The sequence below is a fragment of the Ornithorhynchus anatinus genome, chromosome 16, assembly GCF_004115215.2.
Source record: "Ornithorhynchus anatinus isolate Pmale09 chromosome 16, mOrnAna1.pri.v4, whole genome shotgun sequence".
Taxonomy (NCBI): domain Eukaryota; kingdom Metazoa; phylum Chordata; class Mammalia; order Monotremata; family Ornithorhynchidae; genus Ornithorhynchus; species Ornithorhynchus anatinus.
This window is the reverse complement of record NC_041743.1, coordinates 6605435-6620229: the sequence shown is the minus strand read 5'-3', so window position 1 is coordinate 6620229 and position 14795 is coordinate 6605435. Positions and strand designations below refer to the sequence as shown.

Sequence of the window (14795 nt, the reverse complement as noted above, 5' to 3'; positions counted from 1 at the left end):
CCAACTCTCTGTCTTCATTCCTGCCAAACCACCCTTCTAGCTGTACCTCGCTTTCAACTCTCTTGCCTCCACCACAACACAGTCACGTGGTTCTCCAGGCTTGGAACCCCCCACATTCACATCTCATAACACCTAAAATTATCTACTCTCAAAAGCTTTGCCCTGATTATTTTCCCAGCACCCTTACCCATATGAATTTATTTACATCCTGCTTAGTACTCATTTAGTTTGCCCTCTCTAGCTGTAAATACATTACTACTACTCAATAGTACTGATTGAGTGCTTACTGTGTGCAGAGCACTGTACGAAACGCTTGGGGCAGTACAATACAAGAGAGTCGGTAGACCTGTTCTCTGCCCACAAGGAGCTCTACTATATTGAAAGATTTAACTTACTGGTTTGACTCTCACTCTCCTCACAACAATACACACTAGGGAATCATCAGACACTCCATGGACTCCTCCATCGCCGCTGAGACTTCGAGCCTATTCTGTCTTTTTGTTTTAAGGTTTCATCACTCCTGATATGTCTGTATCCAAACCCTCCTCCCCACTTGAATTTTTAGATTATGAGCCCCACGGGGAACAGGGATTGTGTTTAATTCCCACCGGGGTATTCTCTCTCAGTGCTTAGTACAGTGCTCTGCTCACAATAAAGGCTTAACTACTATTACAGGGTCACATGGCTAGGCAATAGACCACCCTCTACCACACTCCTGTTGGCTCCAGGCCACCAAGATCACCCCAACGGTGGGGATCCTGCCAGAAGAACACAAGGAAAGATGGGTCATTTCCAATGCTATTCTGTAGTTCTCTTCTGCTCGGGCAAACAGAAGATCGCCCTTCCCAGGACTCGGCCACCGTCATACTCTCCAACACGTCCAAGAAGACTGCAACCAACTTATTTCATTCAATCATATTTACTGAGTGCTTATTATGTGCAAAGCACTGTACTAAGCACTTGAGCACTGTACTAAGCGCTTGAAGGTTAGAAGAACTATTTGAAGGCCTTGAGAGACCAGGAGCTACCTGGACCCAGACAGAAGAACTGAGGAGGTTCTGGATTAGCATCCCACCAGTGAGGAACTTCATAACGAGATTCCCTGAGCTGATGGCTTTCCGGATTGATCTATAAGGGGGATGCTAAACTCCATCTGCTTTCATGACCTCTGAGATGCTCCGATACCCACCCACCACTCACATGAGCCTGTGGGCCACGTTAGCTATCTGATCAACAGATATTAGAGCCGTAGCAATACCCGGGTCATTTGGGGTCCCCCGTTCACCCTCTGGAACTTCTTCAGTGGTCAGATTGGTGATCTTGAGGGAATAGGAGGTGGTCACTCCTGCGACATCTGGTGAGCAGACAGGCTAAAATGAACCTGATTATGAATTTGGAGGTGATGCCGCTGACGGTGTAATGGGGGCGGGTGGAGGTGCACAGAGCTCTCTAGGAGGTGTGGGACAGCAGGGAGAGCTATCAATCAATCATATCTATTGAGCGGATACTTTGTGAAAGTACACTTACACTCGGGAGAGTACAATATAACAAAGTTGATAGACACGTTCCTCTCCATGGCAAGCTTTTCATTTTACCCTTCCTGCCACTAATCTGCAGCAAGAATGTACATTCGAGAATACACTCTCTGTCGGTCTCTGCAGCACCAAGCCTAGCCAGTTGGTATCGGAACAACCAGTCCTTTCCTGGTCTATGTGAATTCAGACGGTTGTGCAAGTAAGGGGATGAGGAGGGCAGTTGCTGAGAAATGTGTGGACCCTTGCGACACAACACGTGGCATCCGCCCAGAGTTCTAATTACAAGAAGGGGTGGGGTTGACCAGAATAATCACTGAACAGCTGTATGAAAGGGTCATACATGTAAGAAATAAACCTAATTTTGGTATTTGTTATGTACCTCTCAACAACACCGTCATCCTGTTTAAAAGTCTTCATTCACCTTTTGTAGCACCGCACAACTTTGGACACCCCCGAAACAGAAGTGGGGTTGGGTTTATTTTGTTTTTTTAAACCATTGTACAATCAAACAATTAACTGAGACAAACCAGGATATCGATTTCCTTGCAACATATTCGGTTCCTCCCATTAAAGTCACAGCAGTAACCTCTCTTTCGGGAAGCAGTTGCTTTAATCAGAAAATGAGAAAAGGCACCATGTTTCAAATTAAATTGCACACTGCAGGTGCTTCGGTCTATAGAGTTTAGAACAGTATTTTTGCTGTTTGCTTGGACTGACTGGACTTTTGTGGTGACCTTCAGAGGAAGTGTCAATGTGAAAATAGGCTACCACATACTATGCAGTTATTTGTTGTGACACAACCCTTTTTTGCTTCTCCACCCTGCAAATACGGAACGTTTCTAAGAGGATTTGTAAAACAATGGAAGTGTCAAAACCAAACTGGATTTGGGTGGTGCTGTCTCCTCAGCATCTGAAATACATCGTCCTGGCTAATCTAAAACTGAGAGTCCTGGGTTAAAGCCAAATTCAACCCATGGCTATGGCCGAAATTCTTTCGGGGTGCCGACTGCTCCTATTTTCAGCCTTACAGTTCTGTGGCTTAGCTCTGCAACTTCATCACACAAATACATGACATGGAAGAAGCTTGGGGCTGCCTTGATTTCCTCTTTTTCTGGAGAAGAGATTAGGAAGAAAAACTAGAACTGACAGCCCTATTAAAACCTGACAGGGAGTTTTTAACTGCCTTCCCTCTTATCTGACAGTTCGGATCATTTCTTATTTCACCCGGGCCCAGAGAAAACTTTTTCAACTCCAGCACTTTCCCCTTCTGTTACAGGGGAGAACTCTCACCCAAACCCAGAGAATAATTCACCCCTCCACCCCGGAAAGTAGTGCCTTACACCTTATTTTCCCTGGGAGCTAGAACTCATGGGAAATTGGGAGGGGGGGGGAAGTGGAAGGTCTGCTGCTCATTTTTGGTTGTTTCTTGGAGAGTTTTCTCATGGAATTTCCTCACTGGGGAATTTCTATGGAGAAAGCCTCCTTCATATCTGACAGATCACCACTCTCCCTGCCGTCAAAGAACTCCTAAAATTGTATTGCCTCCAAAAGGCCTTCCCTGACTAAGTCCTCATTTCTCCTACCCACCCACCTCTCTGCATCACCTATGTGCTCGGATCTGTATCCCTTAAACACTTGATACCCAGCCCACTCACAGCTCCACAGCACTTAAATAAATAATCTTACACTCTGCCATTTCCCCCATCTGTAATTCATTTTAATGCCTGTCTCTCCCTCAAGAGAATAACCTTGTGGGTAGGGATCGTGTCTACCAATTCTACTGCATTGTACTTTTCCAAGTGCTTAGTACAGTGCTCTGCACACAATAACTTCTCAATAAAAACCACTGAATGACTAACTCCTGAAACCAAAATAACTCCCTCGGAAACCCAAAGTCATCTCTTCTATCTTTCCTCTCTCCTTTTCTCTCCCCCCTGCACTGAAGTTATGGCCTCTTGGAGACAGAATCCAAGATGCCACTTTGTGAGAGGATTCTTGTTAATCCTAGCTTCACCTCTAAGGTAGGGGCAGGGACTGGGGTAGTGAGGTAGGAGGAGAGTAGAAAAGGTGGATAGGGTGGGAGGCTCAAATATTTGAGTGTAGCAGTAGGGTTTTGTTATTGTTTTTACATAATTCTTTAGCCCTGGTATAAAGTTATTATTGTTCATTAATTCAATTGTATTTTTTGAGCACTGTACTATAAGTGTTTGGGAAAGTACAACAATAAACAGTCACATTACCTGCCCAGAATGAGCTTACAGCCTCAATCACCTTTACGAAAGCTCTTTGAAAGTCAAAACTTAGGTAACTTCTCTAAATTCCATGAGGCACCTAGAATACTGTGTGTATTTAGGCCCTCTCTTCCTTCTTCCCAAGTGATTCCATGGAAGAAAGCTGGGAACTCGGGGAAGTGAATTAACCCCTTCAGGTCACTCGGGAACCACTAACTGGAATACTGCTGTTCACTTGCTGCTGCAGACTAGACACTGGTCGTTCCCTTGTTGAAGAGGCAGTAGCCCTTTTGCTTACCCCATATGAGGAGGGGGTTAGAAAAGGCACTATAAAAATGACTGGTCTCACTCAAGCAAGGTAAGACAAGACAGACAAGATTGATGGATTGATTGACACTTTAATTGTGGAAAGCAAAAACCACTTCAAAAAAAACCTGCGTGTGCCCAAAATGTGAGAGAGACTGCTGGTCTAAATCAACTTTTCCCGGTCCCCCAGCACATAAGGCTAAAATCACTCTGCCCATCATCTCATCGACAAATACATGCTGCACTAAATGACCCGAGCGATTATATGCCTCTCCTTTAATATACTACCATTAAGGTGGTCTTAAGGGAGAATCTGGCTCAAGGAAAGTTAAATGACATTAGTTTAACACCCAGATTAGCAAGTAAACATGTATTAATCTTTTTTCCCCAAGTTAAAAAAGCGCTCCTATTTATCATCATATTGTGCCAGTCACCAGGATAGCATCAAGAGAGACAGCACTGGATATTTATATGGGCAAACAACTCCATAAGCCAAATCTCTTTTACACAGTCCTTCCTCCATGCCAAACACTCCATAAGCCAAATCTCTTTTACACAGTCCTTCCTCCATGTCAAAGACAAAATGTTGGCCCCACAGAGAGAGTATGAAGATACCTTATATCAGTCAATCACTCATAGTTATTGAGTGCTTATTATGTGCAAACACCATACTAAGCACTTGGGAAAGTACAACACAATTAGCAGGCAAGTTCCCTACCTATAACGAGCTCACAGTCTATATAACAATGACAATGATAGTAATAATAATCTTGGATATACTCAATCGTGCATATTTATTGAATGCTTATTCATTCATTCATTCATTCATTCAATCGTATTTACTGCACACTTACTGTGTGCACAGCACTGTACTAAGTGCTTGGGAAGTACAATTCATCAACAGATAGAGACAGTCCCTACCCAACAACAGGCTCACAGTCTAGAAGGGGGGAGATCGTGTGCAGAGCACTGTCCTCAGAACTTGGGAGAGTACAGTGGTACCACCAGAGTTTGTAGGCACACTCCCTGCCCACAGTGAGCTAGAGGGAGAGCCAGACGTTAATATAAATAAATCAATTATGGATATGTACAAAAGTGCTGTGGGGATGAAGGAGGGGTTAATAAAGGGTGCAAATCCAACTTCACGGATGGACCCTGAAGGCAGGAAGAAAAGAGGAAATGAGGGCTTAGTCGAGGAAGGCCACTTGGAGAAGATGATAATATCGCCAAGATCCGCCCAATATCGCCAAGATCCGCCCAATATCGCCAAGATCCGCCCTTTCCTCTCCACCCAAACGGCTACCTTACTATTACGGGCTCTCGTTATATCCCGGCTAGACTACTGTGTCAGCCTTCTCTCTGACCTCCCTTCCTCCTCTCTCGCCCCGCTCCGGTCTATTCTTCACTCCGCTGCCCGGCTCATCTTCCTGCAGAAACGATCTGGGCATGTCACTCCCCTTCTTAAACAACTCCAGTGGTTGCCTATCGACCTCCGCTCCAAACAAAAACTCCTCACTCTAGGCTTCAAGGCTCTCCATCACCTTGCCCCTTCCTACCTCTCCTCCCTTCTCTCTTTCTACCGCCCACCCCGCACGCTCCACTCCTCTGCCGCCCACCTCCTCGCCGTCCCTCGGTCTCGCCTATCCCGCCGTCGACCCCTGGGTCACGTCCTCCCGCGGTCCTGGATCGCCCTCCTTCCTCACCTCCGCCAAACTGATTCTCTTTCCCTCTTCAAAACCTTACTTAAAAATCACCTCCTCCAAGAGGCCTTCCCAGACTGAGCTCCTCTTCCCCCTCTACTCCCTCTGCCATCCCCCCTTTACCTCTCCGCAGCTAAAGCCTCATTTTCCCCTTTTCCCTCTGCTCCTCCACCTCTCCCTTCCCATCCCCACAGCACTGTACCCGTCCGCTCAACTGTATATATTTTCGTTACCCTATTTATTTTGTTAATGAATTGTACATCGCCTTGATTCTATTTAGTTGCCATTGTTTTTACGAGATGTTCTTCCCCTTGACGCTGTTTAGTGCCATTGTTCTTGTCTGTCCGTCTCCCCCGATTAGACTGTAAGCCCGTCAAACGGCAGGGACTGTCTCTATCTGTTGCCGACTTGTTCATCCCAAGCGCTTAGTACAGTGCTCTGCACATAGTAAGCGCTCAATAAATACTATTGAATGAATATAGGAAAATAAAAAAGGAAACGGTGTGCTTGCTGACACTAACATCAGATAGGGTCAGCTCAATTACTCAGGGACTGATTACCCAGGCTCCTCTCAATGCTGCCATTTTTCAGCCATTTTGCTTCTCAAACCCACTTCTGTCAGAGGGAGATGAGCTGAAGGGAAATAACCATTCCAGGTTACTTTAACCACCAAGGATAAGTACCTCGCTCATTCACAACTGCTTTAACCCCAATCTGCATGATATTGGAAAAATGACAGTAGGTGGAAGGCTCTACGTAAATGCAATACAGAACTCTTAAAAGAAGGAGAGGTTCCCAAGGACAGTAAGAAGAGGGAACGCTAGCCTAGCAAACTGTAGGCACGTGAGCGACTTCAGTTTCCAAGGAGAGTGAATTACCTTTGACAAAATCTGCAAAAGGCATTTATAGGCAAACTGGCAGTGATGGGGAAAGGGGAGCACTTTATAATAGGATGTCAAACTAGAACAAAGCCATATGATGTGACATAGCTCAAAGTAATGCCACAGTATCATAGAAATAGCTGGTGTTGGAGAGGTACTCTAATCCTCTTTCTCACCTCTGGTAGAAAATAATGATCACGGGTCCTACAGCCATCACATTTCTCCTCACCAACATCTCTCCAGAGAGAAAATTTAACTAGGACGGTTCTGTGTTTTTGCCTTCACAGCACTGAAAGCACCTCCTGTTTACTTTCCGTCTGCAGCAGAATCCTCGCTCTTCCAAATGGAATGGAAGAATGATCAGGGATGACCCCCGGTGAGTTTAATTCTGAAGGGATATCAGTGCTTAGAGGCATAATACAAATCCAATGTTAAGGTCAAATTAGCATTTTGCAAGCCAAATTTGCACAGGAAGGGAAAGGGAGGCACCATGGGGAAGGAGAAAAAGGACACAACGAAATGAAAGGGAATCTCCCCAACTGGAAAAGTCTTCGGTAAAGAAAGAAAATGTGGAACGGAGCGGCCTTACCTTGCAGATCTTGTACAGTGATTCCTGCCCATCTCCTCCAGTGTCCTTGAAATAATCATGCGCAGGAAATGTGCGATGAATATCGCGAGTAATAACGCTCTCCTGGGCGGAGTCCTATAAAAGGAAAGAGATCCACCACTGTCATATTTGAAGTGAAAACATTCTCACTAAAACTTCTCACTTCAGACTATGTGACTTCCTTTGGTACCTCTCTTGTTGATTCAGCCCCCAAAATGGACCTTGTCAGCCCCAACCTCTAGGTGACCTGCTTTAGAGGAACGTGGCAATTTTTTCAGCCAGGGTACAAGTCCAAAGTCTAAATTTGGATAGTATTGTAAGCTTTGTAGGATGCTGTTACTCATTTATATTATTTTATTCCTGGAAAAGCCAGTTGCTGCATCTGCCTGAATATCTGGAAAATTGTAGGCGGTTGATTCTAGCCACATCGGTGATAAATTTCTTCTACCCATTTCAAGACTTCATCAAAAGCATGCTAATTGCAAATTAAAAGTATTGTTTAATACAGGATATCTGTAAGCATTTGAATTTGCCCCTTTGCTCTGTCTTAAGCTAAAAAAAGCACAAAGTTTAAACCGAGAGCTTTTTTAATGAATGGTAATTCTCATTTGCTCTCTCTTAGAAAAACAGGAAAAGAAGGGGATAGATGATTAGCTATGACTTAAGCCACTGCCTTGTCTTGCTCTCTCAGTCCAATTCAGCTGACATTTCTTGCAGGGTGGTAATTAGATCTTGTATAATCTCGTGAAAGAAAAGAAGCTGACTGGAAAGTTATAAATTTGTCAGCAAACACTCCCCAATACTGCAATTCCTCCTTGAGAAACTTCTTCTGCCTTAAATGAGTGGCAACAAGACAAGATTGCTCCTATTTCGACCACAGAAATTAATTTAAAGGTTGTTGCTTAAGTTTCATTGAGCATGTGGAGAGATAGATCATGAACTGCTACTTGTAAGATGAAGGGCATGTTCTAAAAAGTGGGGAAATGACTTCTGGAAATAAAGGTACGTGGTTTTCACTTGAACCAGAGCAAGCACTTTTATTAATCTTTATGTTACCTGATCTGATATGAGCCCCAAGTGACATACCAGAAATATTGGTATGCATTCTTACTTTCCACATTTTCCTTGAAAAAAGGGAGTCCTTTCTCTTACAACCTTTTTCAATTCCTCAAGGCAAAGGAAGAGAATCAAAGCAAATGTTGCCTCCCTGCATGGAAGATGATTTCTTCCTCATCTCCCTTGGGTTCCAATCCCATTACCTGTCTGATAAGACAATAAAGATGATACATACACATTCTATAACACCAGGAGACACAAGGCAGAATGGAATACAAGCATTATGTGCTAAGGTCGCCAATTCTGGTTAGGCAGCCAAAGAGGAAAAAACCTAACCACTTGCTATCACTGGAACCATTTTACAAATCCAGCTTAAGCTTTCTACCCTGCACCATCGGTATGAATTTTGAGAGAGAAGGGAGACTTCATATTCTCTGCTCTTTGATATTAGGCTGGGCTAGAGACCAGAGTTTGCTTAGAGAATGATTTCTGCAGCAGGAATGAACTGTAGATTACACTGTCCATCCTTAGAGTCAAGTTCATGTACCAGATTCATTATAAACTAAAGGAGTCTACTTTTCCTACTTCTGAATACAACTAAATTTATTCTCAAATAAAGACATCGATAGAAAGTGTGATAAAAGCCATGTTCTTATAGAAGATATAATTGAATTCGCAGTGGAGACTGGTTTAGGACCATACTGCATGATGTATGACAAGAGCCTCAATTAACTCTTGATCACTTTCAAATGCGTTCCACTTCAGTGCCCGTTTCCTTAGTGCTATACCAGCTACGCAGCAGACTTTATGAGCAGATCAGTTCACAGTTATCATAATTCCTGTTTCCTTCTATCTTTTTTCTATCATTTCCAAAGTAACCAGCTCCTTGCTTGTTGTGAGAAAGGGAATATTCACTGACTACAAGGGAGCAGAGTAAGGATGATCTTACTCTATGGCTTTTGATGAAACTGTTTCTGGGCTACCAAGAAAGTAGAAAGTCATCCTACTGAGACTGTTGATTTTCATATCACCGAGTAGCAGATGAAGCGTGAAAAAAAACTAATGAATGTGATTCGATTGGAAATTTTCCCCAGTTATCACCCAAGATCACAGCATTTGCTATATTTAAATCCTCTGCTATAAATAGTCATTTCTGCTTTGAAATCACTTTGCTGTATTGCGGTTACATTGCTTCTTTGAGTACATATTTTAAATAATTGTGAGTGAAGGATGGTCAGGAAAACAATCAACTGCACACTTTTAAACACCTAGAGACTATAATTTTTTGATGTGGACTCCCTGAGGGTCCTGGAGTTCTACTTCAAGCCAGATCTGTGCTGCAGTGTCACTGGCAGATCTTGCCTGCCTCTCCCTGTAAGGAGATGGATTCACAGTAGCACTTTCAATTTACTCAGGTTAGCCGCTTGCCAAAATTCCAAACACAAAGAGACAAAAAGCAAATCAAAGAAGCAGTTTTTTGTTTCAACATTCTACTAAATGCAGGAGCTGAAAACAGTGCCAGAGGAGTATGGGTTCATTTTCAACTTAGATTTTCTGAACATAGGAAATTGGGGGTTGTTTTTGTGAAAGGGTTTTGGACACATATAAATGATCCCAAATAAATTCTGGTAGGAATCATCACGCCTTTGACACGCACTGCCTATAACCTCACTGTCCGATTCAAGGTCAATGCTTGGTATTTCGGAAAACCGATGCCGGAGCCAAAGCTGTGGTATCCAGACGACTGCTTTCAGACCTCTTGGGCAATTACATTAACACAGAATGTGGCTCCAATGTGCTCCAAGGGGTGAAGAACCAACTGACTCATTATACCTCCAAGAAGTCGGGCCTGCCGCTGTGTTCATGGGGAGAGGACTTTCAAGGAAGAGCAGCTGGTGCGTGTCACGTCGCCGAGGTGGAAGGCTGGCCTCTTGAGGCATTGCCAACACCAATACCAGGCTGGAAGGGGTCTTTTGATGGGCTCCCTCTCCCTGGGGAACTCAGATACAAAGACGAGTAGAAGCAACACTTTGCTTTCATTCAGTTGCCCACAGTGAGAGGGAGCTTTGTGTTCCTTGAACTACACTTTAGTAGTGTCTGGCATTTGCTAATATAGCCCTCTGTTTCTTGATCACACACCATCCTCATGAAAAAATGAGGGGCTCAGTCATTTACGGGGGTTGCAAGGAATACTGTAAACTCCTCGAGGGCAGGAAAGGGTTTAGGATGGTGCTCTGTGCACAGTGTATACAATCAATAAATGCTCTTCATGATTATTTAAATATTGAGGGCCAAGTGGAAAATATCCAGATTAGCAGAGTTGTGCCCACGTCACGCTCCCATAAAGAAAACACAAGAAGCTGAATATCATTTCCATGTAGCTAGGTCACACATGAAATGGCATAGACTGACAGACAGGTCCAAAAAAACCATACACATATCCCAAGGCTGGGACTACTCTGGCTAGAACTGCATATTTTCTTCAGACTGATCTCCAGCCTTTGGTGTTCACTTTAAAGGCCTGGGCTTAGACGGAGAGCCCAGGTGGGTCAGCGACTGTTTCCAACCTGATAAACTTGTATTTATCCCATCCCTTAGGACAGTGCCTGACACAAAGTAAGTGCTTAACTGAGAAGCAACGTGACTTTGTGGGTAATAATAATAATGATGATTGTATTTGTTAAGCGCTTACTATGCACATTCTATTTATTTATACTGATGCTATTGAAGCCTCTCTGCTTGTTTTGCTTTGTTTTATTGTTTGTCTCCCCCACTTCTAGACTGTGAGTCCATTGCTGGGTAGGGACTGTATCTGTGGCCAAACTGTACTCTCCAAGCGCTTAGTACAGTGCTCTGCACACAGTAAGCGCTCAATAAATACGATTGAATGAACGTATGTGCTGGAAAGAGCATGGGCCTGGGAGTCAGAGGACCTGGGTTCTAATCCTGGCTCTGCCACTGCTCCGCTGTTTGACCTTGGGCAAGTCACTTCATTTCTCTGTGCCTCAGTTCCCTCAACCGGAAAATGGGGATTAAGGCTGTGAGCCCCACTGGGACAGGGACTGTGTCCAATGCCATTTGCTGGTAACCACCCCAGCACTTAATACAGCGCCTGGCACATAGTAAGCACTTATCAAATACCACAATTATTATTTTTAATAATAACAACTACCATGTTTCAGTGGGGAGAAGAGTTTCACATCCATACTGGGCTACACTCAGCTCCTGCTCAGTTTGGTTCCCAAAGCATTCTGAAAGATGAACAGAAGCCTCAGACTGCTGGAGGACTTTGACACTCTGCCTCCCTTTTCTACATCCCTATCCTGTTCCTTTAGAGTGTATGCTCACTGTGGGAAGGGAATGTTTCGTGATTTTGGTGAACTTTCCCGAGGGCTTACTGCACCCAGTGGGTGACCAATAAATCAAGTACTCCTACCACAACAGTCACTGATAAGAAAGGGAAAGTGATGTTGTGATGGCATTCCAATGACCATGTTCAAAAAACAAACAAAAAAAATAACAACCCAAACAACGGCAACAGAAAAAGCAACCAACCAAACCACCACCACCACCACCACCACCAACAAAAAAAAACAAATAAGATCAGCCTACTTCCTAGGAAAGTCAGATTAGATGTCAAAAGGGAGGATCAATGATCGATCAATAGTATTTATTGAGCACTCACTAGTAAGGGCAGAGCACTGTACTAAGCACTTGGGAGAGTACAATACAACAGAATTAACAGACACTTTCCCTGCCCATAATGAGTTTACAAACTAGAGGAACAAAACAGCTCTTGGGATGTGAAAAGTGACTCAATATCTGTCCATTAAAAACAAACACCTTCATAAAAAACATTTTCAATGCTACTGTAGGATTTCTTTCCTCCTACACAGGAATGTTCGTATTGAATGGAGTAATGATTTAAGTATTAAGTTCTGGTCCCTTTTCATACAAAAAATATCTCTCCGTGAACATTAGTTTCATTCACCTGGGAATGTAAATGTCACTGGTCACAACAGCAATAATTGTGAAAGAAAGAGGAGTAGAAAAGAATGGAAGGATTTGGCCCTGGGAAACTAATAAGCATAGATATGAATTAGAGCCAGTCAACCAAATGTGCACTGGTCAGTTTGCTTCTTTTCCATGCTAGGTAACATTTATACATTTTTCCTCTGGTATTGGGCTATCTCTGTTCAATTTTTTCTATTTAGTAGGATTACACTTTTTCTCTGTTCACCTATTCAATAGCCCCTTTCCATATTTTCCAACTGATTTTATAATTACCTATTCTAATTCAGGGATTTTTTTTTCCAAAGAGGCTAATGATCCGTGGGTGAACAGTAAGTCACTCAAACTGCAAAATTTAAGGGGTGGAAAAAAAAATGAACCCATCCTCCTAATTGTTCAAAATCCAGTGGAACTCTTCAGATTCAGGGCCAGGGCTCAGCACAATTGAAACTCACTCCAGCAACTGGTGACAGTGCTCTTCTACCCCTGCCATTCCCACAACTACCAGTTGCAGCCAACAGCGAAGGGCAAGGTGGTTTAGATGCTGGCAAAGAAAGCGGACAGGGCTGATATTCAGGGGAAGAATTTGAAATCACATCCCTTCCTTTGATCTGGCTTAGACGCTCCACAGAGAGCATCACGTCACTGCAGGTAATCGCTTAAACATCAAGTAATCTTTGAGGAGCAGTGCCTAATACACATTCTTATTGATGGCAGGGAGGTGACTGAGGATGATGATCACAAAAAAAGAACTAGAAATATTTTTGGCCAAGAGTCTGAATGCCAATGGTGATTTTAATGTCTGCTTCCCCAGCGGGAATGGAAGCTCTTGGGGGGCAGGAATCATGTCTACCAATTGTATCCTACTCTCCCAAGCACTTAGTACAGTGCTCTGCCCAAAATATGCACTCAATAAATACCACTGATTGGCAAAGAATGGAGAGGAAAATTAGCCACTCTGTGATTAAAATACTCCAAGCAATCAGTCAATCCAGATAATCCAAAGTAGTTTTTTTTTGAGGGGGGAAGGGGTTGACTTAAATTAGTTAGATAACCTATTTACATGGATTATATTAAATGGATATTTGTTAAACCTCCTCTCTGCAGGTCCTGGGAGAGGGTTCCATTTGTATTTCATTTCTGTACCTTTAATGAATTGAAAAATATCCAATTCTTCTAAATGATGATTTTAGAAGTGAACAAGCACTACGGCATTGGGTGCCTCCTGACCAACGATCGATGTTCTCCCATGGGATCATCTTAACCTCACATCTTAAATGACCACCCAGGGCCTTGCTTCCCAGATGCAGCTCCCCAGCTGCTGGGATCAACCCCAGGACTGCCAACCCCAGGATTGCCGCATTTCAGCGACAGAGGAAATGGTCCTGGAGACTAATTAGTTCATCTATTTCTGTGGACTGGAGGCCATTTAGATCCCTTAGGATGAAAGGCCCAATCCAGAATGTGGTATAAACTTGTCCCATTTGACATACCAAGCTGTGCTAAATTTACTTAATAAGAAGTGAGCAAATATTAGTTAAAAGCTACTGGCAGAGCTAGGAATGGATTCAGAAAGCTTTGGTCTGAGACTTGCAAAAGGCTGAGGGGGGAAACAAGGACAGCGAGATACGAGAGATAGACACTATTGTTAATGAGACAACCAAGTCTGGGAGAGACCGAGAAATTGGATTGATGACCTGGAAAATAAGATCAAATTAGGAAATAGCAGGCTAGTTTGATGGTCCCAAAGGCATGAAGACAGTGGAAGTTGCGATTTTCCTCCTCCCTGGATAAATTACCGAGATGCAAAGGATGGTTAACTCATTCTACAGTGTGTCTCATCTAATCAAATGTCAAACAAATACCAATCAACTAATACCTGACTGGCTATCATGGGTAATGAGAAAAGCAGTTTGGAAATTAGTGTACAATCCCGAATCTAGTGAAGAGTTAGAAAGTCCTATGCCACTGCCTTAACAAAGGAGAATATTTATATTTGGTGGAGAGCTACATGAATCAATCAGGGAAATCCTTAAATTATTGGTATGGTTTTGGTCGAAAAGCAATTGTAGAGCTTCTGGGAACATCACGAGCCTTCTGTTGAACATCCCAGACTCTAATGATCTTGGAGAATGACCATCTGAACACAAATAACTGCCCTCGGAGCATGGCTCTCTGAGGCTTATATAATTTTGAAGAGATAAAGTCCTGGCCCTCAAGAACTTTTCCAAGGAAACACTACAATGCCCTGGAGCCAGTGGGCACTCATAAATGCCATTACTACTACCACTAAGCTCCTGAAAACAGAATTTCAACATAACATTGGAAACTGCACATTCACTGAATGTGGGGATCCCATGTGTGTAAAGATGCTATAATTTGGCTTACTATTTTTGTTTAGGAGAGTGGAAGAATGAAACTGGATTCAGGTGCATATGCTATTTTCAAAAACACAAGCACAGCAAATG

General features: G+C 43.3%; 1 protein-coding gene across 4 annotated transcripts in view; it reads right to left on the bottom strand.

Moving 5' to 3' along the window:
* RABGAP1L (RAB GTPase activating protein 1 like) overlaps positions 1-14795 on the bottom strand; it is a 409469-nt gene that overhangs the window by 158952 nt on the left and 235722 nt on the right. For all 4 annotated transcript variants that reach the window (XM_029080877.1, XM_029080879.2, XM_029080878.1 and 1 more), the window contains one exon: positions 7243-7356. In XM_029080877.1, coding sequence (XP_028936710.1) covers positions 7243-7356 — 114 coding nt within the window. The remainder of the gene's footprint in view (positions 1-7242; positions 7357-14795) is intronic.